At 48.2% G+C, this 20,262-nt stretch overlaps 1 protein-coding gene across 3 annotated transcripts in view; it reads left to right on the plus strand.

The window, feature by feature from the left end:
- Positions 1-12,672, plus strand: part of Xylt1 (xylosyltransferase 1) — a 296,956-nt gene extending 284,284 nt beyond the window's left edge. For all 3 annotated transcript variants that reach the window (XM_010610763.3, XM_033758755.1, XM_010610764.1), the window contains 2 exons: positions 2,723-3,056; positions 6,748-12,672. In XM_010610763.3, coding sequence (XP_010609065.1) covers positions 2,723-3,056; positions 6,748-7,070 — 657 coding nt within the window. In that variant the 3' untranslated portion in view covers positions 7,071-12,672. The remainder of the gene's footprint in view (positions 1-2,722; positions 3,057-6,747) is intronic.
- Positions 12,673-20,262: the final 7,590 nt, after the last annotated feature.

Below are 20,262 nucleotides of genomic sequence, written 5' to 3' on the forward strand. Positions count from 1 at the left end.
TGCCCCAGTTGGATGCTGTGCTGGGGGCTGGAGCAGACATTAATGTCCCATTAAAGAGATGGATGTCGGGTGTCTGGGCTCTGCCTGTTTATTAGTCTGCTGTTGGGTGCCTAGGTACCTAACAGCAGTGACAGGCACTGGTGGCCACTCCATGGCTAGTGATTTGTGAGGGTTCCTACTATGGCTGTAGTAGCCTTGGTGAGAGAACCAGCAAGGTCACTGGTAGAAACAAAAGCAGGAGATGCAGAAAGCCCTAACCTTGTCTGCTGAATTTTTTTTCTACTCTTAACTCGTTTTTACCAGAAAAAGGTAAGGAACAGAAAGAGACTGGAGGGGAAGGCTTCAGGGCCACTTTGCTCGCTGGCAGGAGTCTTTGTGGTCTCAGCACTCTCAATGGACCTTTGCACAGCAGGTGGCCAGTGCTGCGTTGCATCACAGAGAGACCTCTGTGCTCCACCACGGCAATCCCGTGCCACTGGCTTGGGGAAGAGAAGTTCATTCCGTCTGTAGGCTGTCAAAAGTGCCCAAAGTGTGTGAGGTTTTATGGGGACAGCAGTGACCTAGACAGGTGAGGCTCCTGTTGTTGTGGAACTACAGCGTCATGGGGAAGCCAGACAAGAACAGCAGGTAAATGACTAAAAGCAGATCCACTGAGGATGGGGCTTATAAGAAAAGTGAAAATTCATTTGATTGCTGAAGACCTGAGAGGTTCATGGAAACTTCCTGAGACAGAGTGATTCACCCTGAAAAGTCTTTCCTGAGGACATCAGTTTATAGAGTTGAAACCAGTGGAGGAGCCATCTATGGGGAAACCTAGAACATTTCAAAGAGAAAGCATGTACAAAGGCCTTGAGGCTCCTTGGAGTACTCGAGGAGCAGCAAGAGCAGGGTGGCCAGAGCTTCGAGGGTAAGAGGTGAGCATTAGGTGGGCGTTAGGTCGCTAGAGGGTACAGGATCTGGCGGGCCCTAGAAAGATGTTCAGATTGTCTTTTAAGTGCAGTGGGAGGCTTGGGTAGGTTGGGAGCTCGGAACCAGTATGTTAGGTGTGAACTTTTGAACTTGAACAAATTCAAGTAATTGGTCATTTTGCAGTGACTGTCTGTGGACGTCCACACTGAGGCCCAGGGGAAGATCTCAGAGGTCAGAGAGCATGTGATGGTAGCAGAGCTCTGTCTCAGGCTGACCCCTGCCTTCACACGCTGGAGGTAGCTGGCTTTCTTCTTATACTCCTCTGTTTCGAAACCAGACACTTCTCTTTTTTTGTCCACTGCTTCACAGCTGTCCATCCCCGGATGTTCTTGGTTACAAGTTCAGATTCCAGAGAAGCACTCATCCGTTTCTCTCCATCTGTACAGTGAGGGTAGCAATAAGGTCTCTCCTCGGAGCTGGGAACGGGAGATGCACCACTCTCTTTGCCTTACGCCTGGTGCCTGGTCGGCCCTCCTTAGGCATCGGTGCGGAGCAACAGAGTAACTTAAGGGGACAACACGACAAGAGTAAAGCAGCTCTGGCTCCAGGGTACTCTGCCAGCTTCCCCAGGTGGACACCGACAGACACTGCCCAGCACCGCAGGCCATCTGTACCAGTGTGCCTGCGTGCTGTGCTCTGGTCTTCCAGGTTAATCCTTCTATAACAGAGGAACATTTTTTCCTCAAATTAGAGGACCTCTCATTGGACTTTGTTGGATTTGATTTGAAAGAGCCACAGTTCAGCATCAGGGATCTACACAGTTCTCGCTTTCAATGAGTCATTCACTTATTCCTTGGATAGACAATGCTTGAGCACCTACTGTGCGCTGAGCCCAGTAGGAGGCACCATGCAAGAATGGAGAGCCAGGGAGGGGAGACTCCGACCACACAGGGCTGATGTCGTAACAGGAGGAGGGGGCAGCTGAGAAGGCAAATAAAGCAGCAGGACTGACAGAGTGAGGGAAGGGCCATTCTTGATTTGGCGATCAGAGAATTCTGAGGAGGTGCCAGAAATGAGGGTGTGACAGAGGGCACTGCAGCAGCAGACACAGAGCAGGAAGCTAGGTTGAGAGCAACATGTGAGGCTGAAACTTCTGCCATGAGCGGTGCAGGGTGGGGAGGATGGACAGAGAGGCGCAGGCCCGGCCTCTGAGCCGTCTGTGGTGGGGCTAGCGCTGAGCTGAGTGTGCTGGGGCACCTTCAGGCTCCCCAGCGGAGAGTGCACTGCAGGCAGCAAAGTGGAGGGTGAAAGCCAACAGCAGACTCCTGGGCGTCAAAGCCACACGACCACCCCGCTGTTCGGAGTTCGCTGGGGAAGCCCACGCCAGCCATTCCCAGGAGAACCACCGAGACTCCCAGCTTCCAGTGGGGTTGCTCCCACGGGGGGCTCCTTCCTTGTTCAGACCCGGTACAGCTCGTGGAAGTGGGTGATTTGGAAAGCTGAGGACCTAAGTAGAAAGCAGTGGTAGGCATCAGATTCACAGCAAGGGATGTGTTTCTTGGAGTGGACTGCAAGCTGGTATTCACTCATTTGTGTATTCCATGCAGTTTTGGGTTGTTGGTCTGCGTCTGAAACATACCATGTATGGGTTAGAGGACCACAGGCTATGTCTCCCCAGACTGGGCCCAAACCCCAGGTCTTTTGCTGCGGCAGTGGGAGCATCAGGCTCCTCACCTGTGAAATGGCTACGTGAAGCCCAGGCTCCTCGGCTTTGCCCTGCCCGGCAGCCTCAGCACTGACTCTCCCGTTTCAGGTCGGCACAGACTGGGACGCCAAGGAGCGGCTCTTCCGCAACTTTGGTGGTCTCCTGGGGCCCATGGATGAGCCGGTAGGGATGCAGAGGTGGGGCAAAGGGCCCAACGTGACCGTGACCGTCATTTGGGTGGATCCCGTCAATGTCATCGCAGCCACCTACGACATCCTGATCGAGTCCACTGCGGAATTCACCCACTACAAGCCCCCTTTGAACTTGCCCTTGAGGCCTGGGGTCTGGACAGTGAAAATCCTCCACCACTGGGTGCCCGTCGCAGAGACCAAATTCCTCATTGCACCTTTGACTTTCTTAAACAGGCAGCCCACCAGACCAGGTGAGTGCATCCTCAACATCTCTGCGGGGACCGTGGGGTCCTCAGTTCCAAAGACAGCCTGTCCTGAAGGGCGGCATGGCCCTGCTCTCTGAGCTTTCTCCTGCTTGTTTGCCCTGGAGAAACCAACTCATTTCCCACCTGCACACTGGGGTGATATCATCTGCCTATGCAGTCGGTACCTATTTATTAGATATTCTCCCCCTGGACTTCCAGAAGGCCCTGGTCTTATTTAAGGCAAGATGAGAAATAATACAAGGCAGATACTGAGTTTGAGCAAGTTCTGTTTCCTGGTTAGAAAATAAGGATTAACATAGGAATTCTGCTCACCAAAAGTACAGCACCCTGAAGAAAAAGAGAAACTACATCCTAGTGGAAGATACTTGCTTCTGAAAAGTACTCATATTCAGAACATGTAAAGAAATCTCATAAATCACAGGTAGGCACACTATAAGCCACAAGCCAAACACAATGCACTGCTAGTTTTGTTCATAAACTTTCCTTGGAACACAGCCATACCCATTCATCTACGTGGAGTGTGTTTCTACCTCGGGGCCACAGTGGCAGAGTTGAATAGTTGTGAAAGGGACTGTATGGCTTACACAAGGAAAACTTTATCTGGCCCTTTAAAAAAAGAAAAGATTGCCAATTCCCGTTACAAAACAGAGAGGAAAAGAAATAACATGAGTGACCCTCACACATAAAAATTGACTACCCTCAATAATGAGAGAAGTACAGCTAGGCATGGTGGCGCACACATGTAATTCCAGCACTCGGGAGGCTGAGGCAGGAGGATCGCTGTGAGTTCAAGACCCGCCTGGGCTACATAGTGAGTTCCAGGTCAGTCTCAACTACATAGTGAGACCCTGTCTCAACCCTTCCCCGCCTAAATAAATAAATAAATAAATAAATAATAATAATAATAATAATGAGAGAAGTGCAAATTAAAAGCAAAAGAGGCTCTACTTCACGCCTGCCATGTTGGGAAATAAGTGTACAACACGTGGGCAGTACTATATGTTAGGATTAGGACGAATGGACAACCACCCTGTTCTAGTGGGTGGATCAACAGATCAAACAAGTTTAGAGGACATGCTGTCAGCACCTCCTTGGAAAGCCGGACATAGACATCCCTCACCACGCCCAGGTCCGGTCCCTAGAGACCAGCACAGGCGTGGTCCTAGCAGAATGGCCCAGGATGGCCCAGACCAGAGACAATGACAAATGTGAAAGGACAGTGTGTGGTCCTACGCAGCACTGACATCAGCAAAACACAGCCACAGATAGCACCTGCAAAGAGTCTCTGAAACATGATGTTGAGAAAAACATTTCACAGAATAAATCGTAATTAGGGTGCACTTAATGGAAGCTCAAAAGCAGGAAAAAACAACGCCAGGGTATTATTTCACCACCCGTGTGGGGAGAGGAAACTGGGAGGGAAGGAAGGAAATGATGAACACAGATTTCAGCCCAGTGGTCTTCAGGAGACATGAAGGACAGGGAATGCCACACAAAGCTCCTAACATTGCTTCCCCGCCCAAAGGATTTACTCGCATATTTCTGCGTCTCCTTCCCCACCTTACTTTCTGAAGGCAACAACCTTTTCCCTGCTAAAAATCCCACCTCCAGGAGCAACCACTGCCAGCAATTTGGTGTACATCCTTCTAGATTTTTTCAGTGCTTTACAAAACAACACGTTGCAAGTTACAGGAACAGCCTTGCTTTTTAAAAGGAAATACAGTTAAGATATTTTGTACTGAAACTCGCTTGCGTTGCTCTCTAAGGCAGTGTCTGGAAACTGCCACCTCCACTGCATGGAACTCCACTGGGTTAAGGAGCCCCAATCTTCGTGTCCCCCTGCGGGTGAACACTTTTTTTCTATTGTTGCTGATGATGATTATTACAGATGATGCTGTACGAAGATTCTTGAACATGATATTGTATGTGCCTGTCTAGGAGACTCCTGGAAATGGGATTTCTGGGTATCAATATAGTCATGCCTTGTTTTCTGCAGGAATGTGTTCCCAGGCCCCCTATAGACACCAAAATCCACCCGAGTTCGAGTCCTTTCTAGAAAACAGCATAATATTTGTATATAAGCTACCCACATCCTCCAGTTACTTTAAATCATCTCTACTTCATACATCGTAAATGCTACGTGAGCAACTGTGACACCATATTGTTTAGGGGGTAATGACAAGGAAAAGCAATGCGTGTAAATACTTCTAATACTTCTGACCACAGTTGGGTGACTCTGTGACTATGCAGGCCTTGAATACGGAGGGCTGGCTGTATTTGGGACTGTTTGTAGAACAAGGCTCAACCTCTGAAAGGAGAAACACATTATAGTCCCTGTTAGCTAGGAAGAACTCTGGGCCACCCATTCTGCCAATGACACAAGGAGAGGAGGCCATAGAGGTCCTTCCAAGGGGAATCTTGACATGGATCCTGGCAGCCTCCATGGAGGCTTTGTGCAGAACACATCCAGAGCCAGGCATCTCACGATTCCTTGAGATGGAAGCCTGATTCTTTACTCACCCACGAAGCAGGCAGAAGACAGCTAGACGGGTACGAGGCAGGCCAGAGCCCGCCCACAGAAGGCCCGCAGGTGTTCCCTTCATTAGGGGGCACCTCCGACCCTCCTTCAGGGTTTATAAACTAAACGCGGAGCAGGGATGGGGGTGGCAGGCTCAGCAAGCAGAGGAGCCCCGAATCCACCCACACTCCAGGAAAGGAGCCTGGGGCTCTGCACTGGGTCTTGATCTCCCCAGCATTTTCTGGCACCATCTCAAAGGAAGGGGAAGCTCTTCCCACCTGTGCCCAGGAAAACCCCACTGGGAGCAGCCCCCCCACCTCGTTGGTAATTGTATTTGTTAACGATGTTCCAATGACAGGGAACATGAAGGTGGGAGTGATGCAGTTTGTAAAATGATTCATCACGAGTAATTTGCTATTGACGCGTCCCTGGTAATCTCAAGAACTCTGATGAGGTGGAATTGAGGAAAATTTAATTATAGAGGCAAGCATCATGAGCTGATACTGTAACAGCATTTCCCACATTAACCTCATTTTTTATGAGTTTTTTGCAGTAACCACGACATTTGGTTCCCAGCCTTTGAAAGTTTGGTAGCTGCTCCTTTGAATGTCCTGCCTTTTGTCAGTTTTTATCATCCCTCCCCACCTCCCGTTCTCTGCAGAGAAGAAGCACAGAGGGCTCTCCACCGAGACTCTGGCTTCTTTGGCCATCACTGTAACATAAACTCTCATTTTGGTTCATTCCACTACTTTGAGTGGAGCCTGCTGCATATGGTAACAGGCATGTCATATACCTGTGTCCACTAAATAGACCCACAAATGTCTTGCAAATAATAAATGTCTAATAAGTATGAGCTGAATGAATGTCTTGCGAAGTGGAGCTTAAGAGGAACTATTGAAGGAGAAACTGGACCATTGCAGAGGTTCCATAAATAGGTGCTGATGAATAGAGGAAGTGCCATGCTCTGCCCAAGGCGAGTTCCATCCTGGCAGCCTCAATTTTTTCACCTATAAAACGAGACAGCTAAAAGCACCACCCTGGGAGTCATGTGTGGATTAAAGAGGTGACACACAGGGCCCAGCACAGCACCTGGTACACAGTACATAGGTACCCAGTTCGCGGCTCTTCTAAACATATTGCCATTCTCTTTGCTTTCAGAGGAGGCACTGAGGCTGCACAATGGGCCCCTCCGCAGTGCCTACATGGAGCAGAGTTTCCAGAGCCTAAATCCAGTCCTCAGCCTGCCCATAGTCCCTGCCCAGGTGGAGCAGGCTCGGAGGAATGCGGCCTCCACAGGCACAGCACTGGAGAACTGGTTGGACTCACTAGTGGGCAGGATGTGGACCGCTATGGACATCTGTGCCACAGGACCTACTGCCTGCCCAGTCATGCAGGCCTGCAGCCAGACAGCCTGGAGCTCCTTCAGCCCCGATCCCAAGTCAGAGCTGGGGGCGGTCAAACCTGATGGCCGGCTCAGGTAGCACTGGCCACGTGTGGGCCACAGCACACTCTCGGGGCCCCAAGCCTGGCCTCCCACTCTGGGAGAAGAAGGGGGAAGGTAGGTTTGGAGGCCAGAGTGGACCAGCCTGCATTTGCCAAGCTGGCTTCTGGAGTGGGGGTGGCTCACTGCCAGCACCATGGTGGTCTCACCCCTTCTGGGTGACCCTCCACTCCTGCAGGTTCCCGTCTTCCCCTTCAGTGATCTGGATCGGTCCTCCCACGCCACCCCAACACAAGTGGTTTTCAAATCCTTTTCTGAGCAGCAGAACTCTGTTCACTCAGCTTGGTAGGAGGTGGATGTTCAGGGTAAAGCTAAAGCCCAGGCTGCTGGAGGTCCCTTGGCCAGGGGTGTCTCCTCAGGTCCCTCTCCTGAACCCAAGGGCTCCACACAACCCAGTGAGACAAGCACTGCCCAGCCTGAAAGTAGGAATTCCAGCTGCCCTTCTGCTTCTCTCCCTGCTCCTGTGGCTCGGAACCCACCTTGAAACAACAGGCCACTGAAGGTCACAGGCGAGGGCCTCTCCCGGGTAGGTGGCCGGTATGGGAGGAATGATTCCAAGCCTCCCTCCAGCCCCTCTCCTGTTGAGCTGTTCTTTCCGATAACTAGAAGAGCAAGAAAGCCATTTGGCCAAGGTCTATGTGGGCATATGGCTGCCAGTTGTCCATGGCTGCAGGCCATCCTCCCTCTGGGCTGTTACATGTGGCAGTAGAAATGGGGTTGTTTCATGAGCATGAGCCTCATGTCTCCAAGTGATTCACTGCCTGCAAGACTGAGACCATGGCCTCTTTGGTCCTCGAGACTGGGGATCATGGCCATGGAACCCACAAGAGTTGGCTGGGAAGAAGACTCCTGGGCTGGACAGCGCAGCTGTGCCCATCACCTGCCAGAGCCCTCCCGTGCTGAGGTCAGGCTGCAAAGCCTTCGCGGATCGCACATTTGGTGCTGGTGGCAGTGACCAAACTCACAGACCAGACTTCTCACATCCAGAAAAAAAGCATTTCAGATTTGGTTCTCAATTTCACGCCCTTCCTTTTCCAGGGTGCCAACAGGCCCATCTGGACATGCAACATAAAAATGGTTGAGTTTCAAGAGTGTTCCGAAAGGTGGTTTTAAATTTACAAAAATACATATATATATTAGCCGAATTGCTTGAGTTACCAGAAAACGGAATGGTTTCCTTGCCACATGCCCCAGGCGGGCCATCGTCCTGGTGAGCCCCACTTCCTCCTTGACCTCCACATCCTCTGAATGACAGGGTTCCCTGGGGAAAATCACGCCTGTCCCTCCCGCAGTCAGCCAGTCCTTGGCGTTTCCCCAGCGCAGGTGTGAAGTGACTGTGGTCCCCCTCTGTGGCCCGTCTGCAGCGCTGCCCTTTCCCACCCAGCAAAGCAAGATGTCCCATTGGCAATGGAGGACATAGAGAAGGGACACTAGATATTTATTATTTAATATGTTTTAGTCAATGACTAATTAGTAGGTGCTGTTTTTGCAGCTTGTCATTTATGTTCTCTAACTAAAGCTGCCTTTATTCACAAAAGGCTCCCTTCCTCTCCCTTCCCACCCCTAGTCTGTCTGTCCGCCTCTCTCTAATTCTGTCTCTGTCTCCAGATGTCAGCCCTACATCCTCCTTGTTCTCAAAAAAGCAGGGGTGTTGGACACCATAAGAAAGCTTCAGCTGGCCTCATCTACCAGCCTGAAGTAGGTGCCTTTGGGACCTCTGGAGCCTCAGTTGTTTTTATGCAGGGTGTTACCCCCATCCGCCCTTTCCAGTGTGGGAGTGCTGCAATTCCTGAGCCATCCCTGCCTGCCCAGGCACAGGGATGGGATGGCTGAGGCCTTGTGGAGGAGGCAGTGTGCTGGCTGCCTGCCTGCCTGCCGAGAGCTGCCTGGAGCTGCTGGGTCCATGGGGACAGCCTGTGGCCCACCTAACCATGAGACTTGATAGGGCTGTGACAGAGGGGAAGAGGGTCCTGGGAACCAGCCAGGACAGCCTAGGAGATAGCTGTTACCCACAGTGAATTCAGACCTCAGAGTGGCTTCCTTAGGAAGTCCATGGGATCTCTGAGTGGCTTCACAAACTATGAGAACCACCAAGCCAGTGCCACATTCTCTTGCTTCCGCAAGCTCTGCCTCTGGCCTGGGCTCCCCTGAGGCTGCTGAGGTCTACGAGACTCCCCCTTTTCCTTTCCTGCCCAGCTTTCAGGCCCTGCATTTTCTGCAGTGTTATCTTCACTGGCTTCAGGAGCTCAACCCTGGCAGGTCCCTGTATACAATGGGAGCTGCAGACACCGAGGCAAGGCCCCCTCCTGACCCACTGAAACCTCTGACTTCTTCCATCCTAGAACGAGTGGAGAAGCACAGAGATGGCTTAGTCTGGGGACTGCCTTCCTCCCCTGAGGCGTCCCTCACTTATAACTTAATCCTGGGAGCTGGGAAGTCACATCGGTGTTCCTTTGTTTCCTGTTTTTGGTCCAGAGAATAATTTTGCAGATGTTGCATTTGATAAGAAGATTCCAAACAATGCCCAGCATAATTTGAGAAAAAGAGATGTTTCCCAGGAAAAACAGTATTAACTCTTTTACTTTTAATATCTGCCTGATAACTGATTAGTTGGAGGCCATGGGCCAGGCATCCTGGAGCTGGAGCTGTCTGGGGATTCCTATCTCTTTGGAAGCCATGCTCTTTGGAAACCCTGCTGCCGTCTGTAGAGGTTGGGAGTGATGGGCTTGGCCGCTGATCGGGTCCCTAGAGTTTCAGAAGGCTAAAAGACGAGAGATGGGTGTCAGCTTATGGAGAGAGGGATGTATATGTAGAAGGTAGTCATCTGTGCCTTCCCCAGTCACCCAGTGACATCGGGCAGAAAAGAAGCTTAGAAGGTTGCCAGTATTTCCAAATCCCACTCAAAATCATGTGCAAAGCTGTAGTCCCCAAAGAGGAAGTGAGCCATTTCTCAAGGCCCCCTTTGCTTTAAGGAGTACGCCCCTTCCTTGCACTAGAAGAAGTCTTTCTGGCCAGATTGAGAGTCCTGGCTTTATTTCTCATCGTTAGTTTTACTTTTACACTTCACATGGAGTTTGCAGAGGTTAAGAAAGGCTACACAACCCCTACCCAAGAAGGTTGGTTTACCACAACTCTAGGAACATGCCTGCTTCCTCCTGGTTCTCTAGTTTGCAGATACACAAGGAGGACATTGGGTGGGACCGATCTCTGCCAAAAAAGCATAGAATTGATAAGAGCGGTAGCTTCAGGTGTGGGGCATAAAGGAGGATGCTTTTTACAACCACATCCACTGAGTGTTTTAGATGTCAGCACGCCGGCAGCATCTCAAAGGTGGAAGGACATGGGACACCACTATCAGCAGGCTCAGCTTAGAGCAGGCAGAGGTTTGCCACGTCAGAGGGCCACTCAGTGGCAGGACTCCTGAGGGCTCAGTGAGCTCCAGGACACAAACCAAAGAGCGAAGCCATGGGCGCAGGACAATGAGAGTGGTGGGGACAGTGGTCTTCCTGACATAGGTGGGTCCCATCCAGAAAGAGCAGCTGCTACTGAGCTCCAGCCTGTCACTGCATGTAAGGGTACAAGCCCGTTGCAGTGGCATCTTCCCATTTGGTGAGGGAAGCCAGAAATCCTTATCTTTACAGAAAATATGACCTTTCAGCGTTAGCTATTCTTTATTAACAGTGTGTGAGAAAAAAAAAACCTCATCGTTCCACTCATGCATGCCCAGAAAAATGCTCTGGGCAGATGGCTTCAGATGAGGTGAGGTCTTGCCCAGTGAAACAGGGAAGAGCAGAAGAATAACGCTTGTTGAATTTTGCAGATAACGGGGATCTCTGACTGGTCATTCCCCTCCCACACAGGAGGGCAGGCTTGTTAGCGCTCCTGGTCCCAAGATAGTTATGTGCCGGAGAGGAGGAGGAATGCAATCCAGAGGCCTGGGACGTCCCCCTTTAGATTTCCAGAAGTCCTCGCATTCCGGGACTCCAGCAGGGCAGGCAGAAATGATGACGGGGTCCAGCAGGAGGGATCCGTGAGCGAGACGGCAGGGCTCTGTCCAGATCCCAAGTCTTGGCAACCAACCTGCCACACCTGGAAGTTTCTTCCAAAACCAAGTGCGGCTGTACTTTGCTCACAGAAGTTCTCTTCGCTTCTGCCTCAGTTGCCTGACTTTGCCCATGGGTCCACCACAGGCGCTACCTCACTGTGTCTGCTGAGAAGTTTACCCGGGGGGCGTGAAGGTGTCCATGTCTGCTGGAGCGAAACGTACAATCTATGCAAATTCCCTCTCTCTCTCTCCCTCTCTCTCCCTCTCTTTCCTCTCTCTCCTTTCTCCCTCCGTCTCTTTCTCTACCTTAGAAGTTCTTTGTTGTTGTTGCTGTCGTCGTTTTACCTTGAAAACAAGATACTGCACAGGACCCTCTTAAGACTGAGGGGGCGGCTTTCAAAGTGCCGTCTGTATCTACCCCTCACACTGTCTTTGGTTCGTCTCCTGCCAAGCCCTGTGCAGGGGGAAAGCGGCCTCTGCCCTCTCCGCTTGGCTGGGAGTGCTCCGACCGCCCCTGCCTGCAGGCACACCAGGAAGCAGGCTCCGCACCGGGCACCCCACTGCCCATACTCCCTTCTCCTCCCTTCATTCCCCCCAACTTGCTTCTCCTACGCACCCCCACAACCCCCCAAAAAGCCTTAGGTTTCTCCTTTTTGAAATGTGGCCTTAAAATTATTTAGGAAAGCTGGCTGTCCTCTTCCTCGGATTTTCACCACTATCCAGAAGAAAGAGCACCTCGAAACTCTGTGGTGGCTGCCCAAGCCAGGGGGCTGCCGATATGGAGTTTGTAGATGCGATAGAAATCGCTTACCAATGTCACCCTTAAGAAAAATGCTCTTGTGTTTTTCCTATGGGCACAGTGGAGGCTTGAGAGCTCATGTAAACCTTAGCAGATGCCTGAAGCACCTTCTTCACGAGCTTTGCCACTGCGAGGGCTGGCTGAGTGACCCGCAGGGAGCTCACCGTCTTGGCTTTCCAAACCTCCCCTTCCCCCCAAGACCAGGTGACTTCACGGACTTCATCAAGGGTAAGTGAGGAGAGTTTCTCAATTTATCTCTTCGTCCTTGCTGCCTGGGAAGCGACAGCATTAAATATTCCCAGCCGATGGGTCGCATTCTCCCAGGGATGGTCCCCTCCCTGCCTTCAAATCTGTCCTTGATCTTCCATCGTTCTCCTGCCGATGGAGGCCAAAGTCAACCCCAGGGTTTTCATAGGAAATTCACTGGAATCGAGCGCAATCTTCTTTATAGTCTTTCTGTCTTCTTTTCTTTTAATATTATGTTGTCAATAGCATTTGTTTCAGAGGCCTCATGATAAATTATTACTGCCTCCCTCATTGTTTTCAAAGACATGTGGTGATATAGTTTTTAAAAATAACTATTTTGTTATAGATCATAATATGCATAAAACTGTACAGAAATATTTTGTAATGTATTGATTTTAAAAAAGAGGAGCTGTAAATAAAGTTTTAAAAAACACAGGCAAAGTTCACATGGCACACACTGAAAGATGTAGATATTTTGCTATTTATTTAAAGGAGTATTTTAAGAGAGACTGAACTATCTGAAACTGACCAGTCATCAAAGTTCAAATCATCAGCGCTTTTCCTCGAGGTAGAATGTGATTCTCAGAAACAACTGCATTACCTGCCCACTTTTGCACCCTTCCTGTCTTCAGTTAGCAGAAAAACAACAACAACAACAAAATTGTGCCTTAGCTGTATTTTTTTGTCTAGGGGAGTTTGTTTCTGTCTGACAAAGCAAAATTTTTTGCAGAAAAGTGGATGTATTAAATACTGTATCATACCAAAAACACGGCAGGTGTATATAGATGCTTTCTGTCATACTGTGTTTTCGGATGCAGACTTTTAAAATAAAAAATGTCTTTATGGAACACTGTTGTATGGCTTCTTTTTAAGTAGTGCTGTGTTATCTTCACACATTCTCATACGGTCTTCCGTCGTCTGCCCCATGATAGGCTTGATAACCGCACAGTTTATATCCTACCTGAGATGCTCTTGGCAGTGGATACCAGCTGGACAACTGCTGAGATCCCAGGCACAACCTGGGCCCTTCCTGGGAAAGCCTGGTCACGTGGACGACACCCTCAAAAAAGCTACTTCCCACTGCATTACCGCATCACCCTTCTAGAAGCTTCTCCCCTGGTTGCAGCAAAAGTACATGATTTTAAATCCTTACTTGCAGGGAGAATAACAAGGAGGGACTTACCATCTAAAGGACTGCAGTTGTGTTGTTTTGTATCAGCAGTACTGGTGACTGAATTCAGGGTCTTCACAGAGAACTACACGCCGGGGCCATCTTTTATTTTTGAGATAAAATCTCCCTAAGTCAATGGGTTGCCAAAGCTGGGCTCAAGTAGCACAGTTTATTAATACTTATTTTGCTGCTATTCAGCAAACCTATTTGCACTTCATCACATAGCTTAACTCTAGTTCCCAGGCTGCCCTGCGATTACATATGACCACGTGACTCAACTGAAGCCAAGGAGATAAAGGTGGAAGGATGTAGGGCATCTGTAAGCCTGTGGCCCTTACAAACTCCCAACTGACTACAGCTTCTTCTTTCCATCTTTCCCAATTTTGCGGTCCACCTGGTTTAAAATTATCTTGATTCTGTGCATCGTTTGCATGAATGCTTTTTCTACTGCTCACCTTGGAAACATAAAGCAACAGCAACATAAAAGAGGGCAGAGCCACAATACAGGAGAAGCCTGGGTCTCTGAATAGCCACAAGGAAGGTCCCAAAAGTCATTCTTTTGATGATGACATAAAAAGAAATAAAGTTTGACTGTTATGCCACTAAGAATTAATCTGCTACAGCACCTTATTTTATGTAAACAAATCCATCCAGATATAGAAATTCTGATATTCCACCGGGAAAATCTAAATTTTAGTCCCTTCATCCCATTAGTAAAAGTACAAGGAACCAGGGGGGTGAAGTGACTTGCTTGAAAGCACTATGGGGCCGGGGATTTAGTTCAGTGGTTCTGCCGCCTGCCTCACAAGCGCAAGGTCCCGAGTTCAATCCCTGGTACCACAAAAAAAAGAAAAAGAAAACAAAAAACACACTGTGTTCACCATGGTCAAGGCTAGAATCAAAGTTTGATCTTCTCCGATGAGACCTTAATGAACCACTGGAGAACAAGTTCCTCCATCTTTGGTTTATTTGTGGCTTTGGAAGCCATGGCCAAAGACTGACAGCAGCCAACTAGCTGAGTCGTGACAATCTTTTAGCTTACCCTAATAGGCAAAGAATGGCACTGATTCAAATAAGATTTTAGCAATCAAAACAAAACAGGTAGCAACCTTCTCTTCAGACAGGCAGAGAGCAACTGAGTGGAGAACCCTGCCAGCTGCAGCCTCCTTGAGCTTGGCATGGGAGAGGAGATGAGGGACTCCCTGGTTTGATTTGCCAAAACCCTGCTCTATCTTGATCTAATGGCCAACTTCACTTTCCTCTGCCTAAGGTAAGCCCTCAAAAAACAGGTCTGGGTGAAGCAAAAAATGAGCTTCTAAAATCTCTGTAGGAGTAAGAGTCAAAGCCGTCTCCCTGACTATGCACATCAGTGTCCGCCATATTTAGTACAGTGAACCCAGGGGATGAGCACGCTATTTAGTGGATGAACCAATAGACAAGGTAAAACATAAAGTTATTTCATTATTTCATTGAAGTGTTTGGTAGAATTTCTTTCCTACTTATCCTCTTGACTTGTGAGGTTTCCTGAAATTCAGACATGTAGTACATAGTCCAATTACCACTCTGCATGTAGAAAATAGCAGAAGTTGGTTTAAGTTCATCAAACTAATGGTTGCAAGTCTTTAAAAAACAAATGAAACCTTTTTTTTTCAAACAAAGTTGTACTTGAAGACCCCGATATATAAAAGAGACCTTTAAAAACTGGAGGTCGGAAGGGTTACCCCCTTTGGAATGGTAGCAGGTAGTTATGTTAGCCAGTGCTCTTCTCCCCCACCAGCCAGCCTCTTTGGTATCCCCCATGGACACTTAGATGGACATGTTTTAAAATCCATATGGCTCGTAGAAGCAGCTAGGCTTTTTGTAGGGTTGCCATGTCCTTGCTTCCAGGGTGCTGAAAGTTAAGTTTCAATTCTGTCTGAGAGTCAGACTAAATCAAGAATAATTAAATCCTTGCCTGGTCCTGGAAAATCAGCAGGATAGAACCTTAGAGCTGGAGCTCAAAGGGGGCATGGCCAGCCCAAGATCAAGTTTGGCAGCTTCTTGATCTTATGCATTCAAATTTAGTTTATCTGTTGCACTGATCTCTCTAGAACCTCAAAGACCCCAACCCTGGCAGGAAGTACTGGCCTGAGAACAAAGCCCTCAGCTCTCCCTAGCTCTGGTTTTTCATCGGTTTGCTGTATGATCACAGCAATACTCTTTCCTGGGATGAGTCCAATGAATTGCCAAACAAATAAAAAATGATGGAGGGTAGTTAGGAAGGGAAAACAAAAAAAAAATTGAGAAGTAATTCATATATCTATCAATTCCTCACAACAAATGTAATTATTATGTATCACAAACATATACCAACAAAAGAAAAAAGAAAAAGGGATCTCAGCGACCACTGAACTCCTCCAAGTCCTGACACACAAGTGCACAGTCCAATTCCCACCATCATGCAGAAACTTACAAGGTGCCAGAGAGCAACATCACGAGAAAAGGGTTCCAAGATACTATTTTACCCCGTTCCTATCCACGTTAGTCAGGGGTTCTTCACGTGCATGTAACAGTAGCTCAACTCACAGTTTAATCAGAAGGTGAATGCATTAAATCGTGGACTATGGAAAATAACAGAATTAAAGGCAAAGTCCAGCACAAGAGCGATGTCAGCCCTCAGGTGGACTCACGACCTGGAAGCGAAGCCTCACTACTCACAGGCCCCTTGTCCTCTGTTTTTTCTGGCTCCAGTTTGAGTCTAGTCTCTTCCACAGATATCTGACTCCCTGTGACAAAGACCCCAGAAGTCCCCTTTTCTTGTCTTCCATGTCCAAAATGCAAAAATGTCAGGGGCCTTTGTCTTCCCTGCAAAAACAGGAAACTCTAACTTGGTGCCTATCATTCGGGTCAGGTAAACAAGGTTGTATGACTGGCTGAGCCTGTGGCTGAGTCCGCCCCCATGGCCAGGGGGTTGGGTAGAAATCTGTGATTGGCAGGTCTACTCCTATCACAGGAGTAAAAGAAAAGCATCTCTTCAAAGAGAGAAGATGGCATCCAACAACAAAACAACAGATGTCTATGCACTGCCACAACCAACTCCAAGCCCAGGTAGCTTCTCAGTTTGCCAGTTCAATTCATTCCTGCTCCTCAAAGACCCCAGTTGTCTCCACCCAGCTCCTATATACCTCCCAAAGGAGGAGGGCTCTTGGCTGTGTCTTAAGCAAATCATTTTCAATAAATATCACATGGATAGTGAAGACCATTCCACCCTTGCTTATTCACTGAGTGTTTATGTTTATGGGGGTAACGTGATGGATTTCTCCTTCTGTCCTTAAAGCCTAGGAGCAGAACTCATTAAAAAGGCCAGAGGAACTGCCCTTTACTAATTATAGCGGATTGTTGTTAAGCTGCAGCAGAAAGCGGGCCGTGTACCTGTCATGAACACCAGCATCTCTCTCTTTGTTTCTCAGCACTGTCACTCTGAGTCCGTGTCCGCTTTCCTGTCCCTTCAGAAAACATCCAGAACACCTAAGCCGGCTAACTCGTCCACCACGTGGTGGCCATGGCTTCCTGAGTTAGTGTGTTAGGCTTCTGAAAGAGGAGCTGCTGTTCACTGCATTCACTGGTACAGGGTGGCTGGTAGGCAGATGGGGTTAAAGTCAGAAGAAATACAAGGAATACTTTTTAAGTCACACTGTCAAGCCCAATCCACTTACCACCTGTTCCAGGGCCTCTTAGCATAACAGGGACTCGTCCAGTGTTTCAAGCAGATGATCCTGTATCCAAACACCAGTTCCATCAAGAATTCACTGGGTCATGCTAGGGATTTAGCTCAGTGGTGCCACCACCTGCCTCACAGGCACAGGGTCCTGAGTTCAATCCCCAGTACAAAAAAAACAAAAAAGAGCCGAGTCATTTTAATCAAGTTCATCCACCTCTTTTGGCCTCGGCTTCCTTATCAGGAAGTTGGGGAATAATAATGATCGCAAAACTACTGGGAGAATTTTTTTAAAGAATACACGTGACATATGACATACAAATCTCAATGTCGGGGTGCAGAGGAGTTCAATAAATGTCATTCCCCCTTTCCTTTCTGTGTCAAAGGTGAAAGCTCCCCGAGGGCAGGGGCAGTGCCTGTGTCCTTAGCTTGGCGCATGAGACGGGTGTCACTACTTGATGAATAAATCCATGAAGGAATGAGCAAACAAATGGACTGTTACCGCATCTGTAATTTTCTCACGACACTCTACTTTTCCCCCACATCCACCCTATTTGCAGCTCGAGGTCTTCCTCATGTTCCCAGGTAAACAAGATGACACCACCTCGCCTCCGGAGCATAAAGTGAGGTGTTTTTTTGAAGCGCCCTGGACGGAGGGAAACGTGATATTCTCCCCATTCTCTCTCGAGTCCTTCAGAGAGAGGCAAGTTCAGCGACAGCCCTGGGTTCCACTCTCACTGAATTAATTCATCTTACAGGTCACCCTTCTTCTCACTCTTTTCTTTTCTATCCTCCTTTCTGCACCATAGAATCCTTCCCTCATAAGTACCCCAGCCCCACTGTTCCTTGGAAATATTACTGCACAGCTATGTGGACAGCAGATTTTACCCAAGCTTTCGGGTGAGGGAACCCATGAGAGCATTTTAAATGATTTAGAATTCAGGATTAGACACAGCTTCCAGACGTGCTTTCATCTCTCTCTCTTCTTTCTCTGATCATGTCTCTTGCTAGCCACTTTCCTCCACCTTGCAAAAACACCATTATCTCTTTTCATCTCTCTGCCTCTTTTCAGACCAACCCCTCAGAGCTTCACATTCCTCACCGAAGGAAATCCAGAATGCTAAGATCTCTCTTGAATTCTAAACTTATGTAGAGCGCTCTTAGGAGGAGCTCGGGTGCCAGCTTTGATAACAATTACTACAAAATACACTTCCCTCCGTTTTTGTTTTTTTTTTTAACACAGTCCTAGCTTGTCAAGTGATGTCTGAGCCTTCACATTCCTCACCGAAGGAAATCCAGAATGCTAAGATCTCTCTTGAATTCTAAACTTATGTAGCGCGCTCTTAGGAGGAGCTCAGGTGCCAGCTTTGATAACAATTACTACAAAATACACTTCCCTCCGTTTTTGTTTTTGTTTTTTTAACACAGTCCTAGCTTGTCAAGTGATGTCTGAGCACTTCGACTCTGTTCTTTAGATAATGTCTTTTACTGTTTGGTAAAATCCTTGTGGTCTTCTTCACCACGATGAGAATGATTTCAGCATCTCCAGGCTCATTCTTAATTTATCATGAGCTCAATCACCCAGGACAGTTGGTAGGCCAGTAGATCACCTGCCACTCAACCAGGGCTGGACAGCGGAATACTTTTTAAGCCCCAAGTTTAAGTCGCAAGTGTTCAAACGTGAACTTGAATGAACTCCAGGAGTGAACACTGTTTAGAAGTAATAGTATTTTCATTGTATGGTTGCATCCAGTGAAGTACATTCCTTCCTGCCAACTTTTATTTTTCAACCTGGCCTATGCATCAGCAGACAGTGACATTGACTTGTCATCGAAGGGCCTAGGATTTATACCTCTCATATGAGCGTGTGCCCATGGCCGTGCTGGCGCCGCCTGGCCAGTAGTCTAGAGAAATTGCTGGATGCAGTAACATTCTCAGCTAGGTTAGAAAGCTTGTCTGGGGGTGGGACCATGTCTTCTAGTCCTTCCCTCCTGAAAGGCAATGTGTCAGCATGAAACCTTCACAGAAAATAGAACTTCATGCTCCTTTTCAGACCCATTAAATTATAACTCCAAATGGACCATGTCTTCTAGTCCTTCCCTCCTGAAAGGCAATGTGTCAGCATGAAACCTTCACAGAAATAGAACTTCATGCTCCTTTTCAGACCCATTAAATTATAACTCCAAGGCAACAGATTTGCATGCATGCTCGTCACAGTTTGAGAAACAGTGATATATAACTTTGGGTGTCCAAACAGGTTGACCAAGTAAACAGCAAGTACCATGTAAGAAACTTCACTAGAATTTAGGAGTATTAGCATGGGTGCAAACAAGTCCTTATTCCTGAGGAACTCATGGTGGGGAAGACAGGCTACATAGAATGTTAAGGGCCATTTAGGGCTATCTATGTACAGGATACGTGGCAGCGGAGACAAGGGCTACTATGGCAGTTTTTAAATATCTCCACAGATTCTTTTAAATTCCTCTTTCCAGAGGTACAGCTTACTTCCCTTACCCTTTAGTGACAGCTGGATTGCCTCTAATAAATAGAACGTGCTAGGAGTGACAGTGTACCAGATCACAAAAGGTATTACAGCTTTCTGCTTGCTTCCTCCTGCATCACTTGCTCCAGGGGCTCTGGCTGCAGCCCTTTGGCAATGCCCATGAGGAAAGGAACTGAGGCCTTGCCTTCTGCTAATAGCCCCATGAATCCACCATCTTGAAAGTGGACCCTCCAGCTCAGTCCGGCTTTCAGATGATGGCAGTTCCAGCCAATGGTGTGACTGTGACTCATAAGACATCCTGGTGCAAAAACATTCAATTAAGCCTCTCCTTACTTGCTGACTCGCAGAAAATGGGAGCTCACTTTTGCTGTTTTGGGGGTACTGCATTTTGGGATCATTAAGGAGCAAGAGAGAGTGATACACATACCTCACTACATCCTAAAGGAAGAGGGAAGATTTCACAAAGGAAGTAACCTTTAAGCTAAGATCTCAAGGATGAGTAGGAGTAAAGCAGTCAAATTGAGCAGGAAGAAGTACCCCAGAGAGGGCAAATGCCCGCCTGCCTGCCTGGGAACACTGGGTTCTTTGTAGTAACTACAAGGAATGTAAACAGGGAAGGGCAGGATAATGACAGATGATGCTGGGAAGGTTAGCAGGGTCTGAGTGAGACAGGACCTTGGGGGACATGAAGTGGAGCCTTGCCTGTCTTGA

This window comes from Fukomys damarensis, unplaced genomic scaffold (assembly GCF_012274545.1).
Source record: "Fukomys damarensis isolate Sample0158 unplaced genomic scaffold, DMR_v1.0_HiC HiC_scaffold_34, whole genome shotgun sequence".
Lineage (NCBI taxonomy): Eukaryota > Metazoa > Chordata > Mammalia > Rodentia > Bathyergidae > Fukomys > Fukomys damarensis.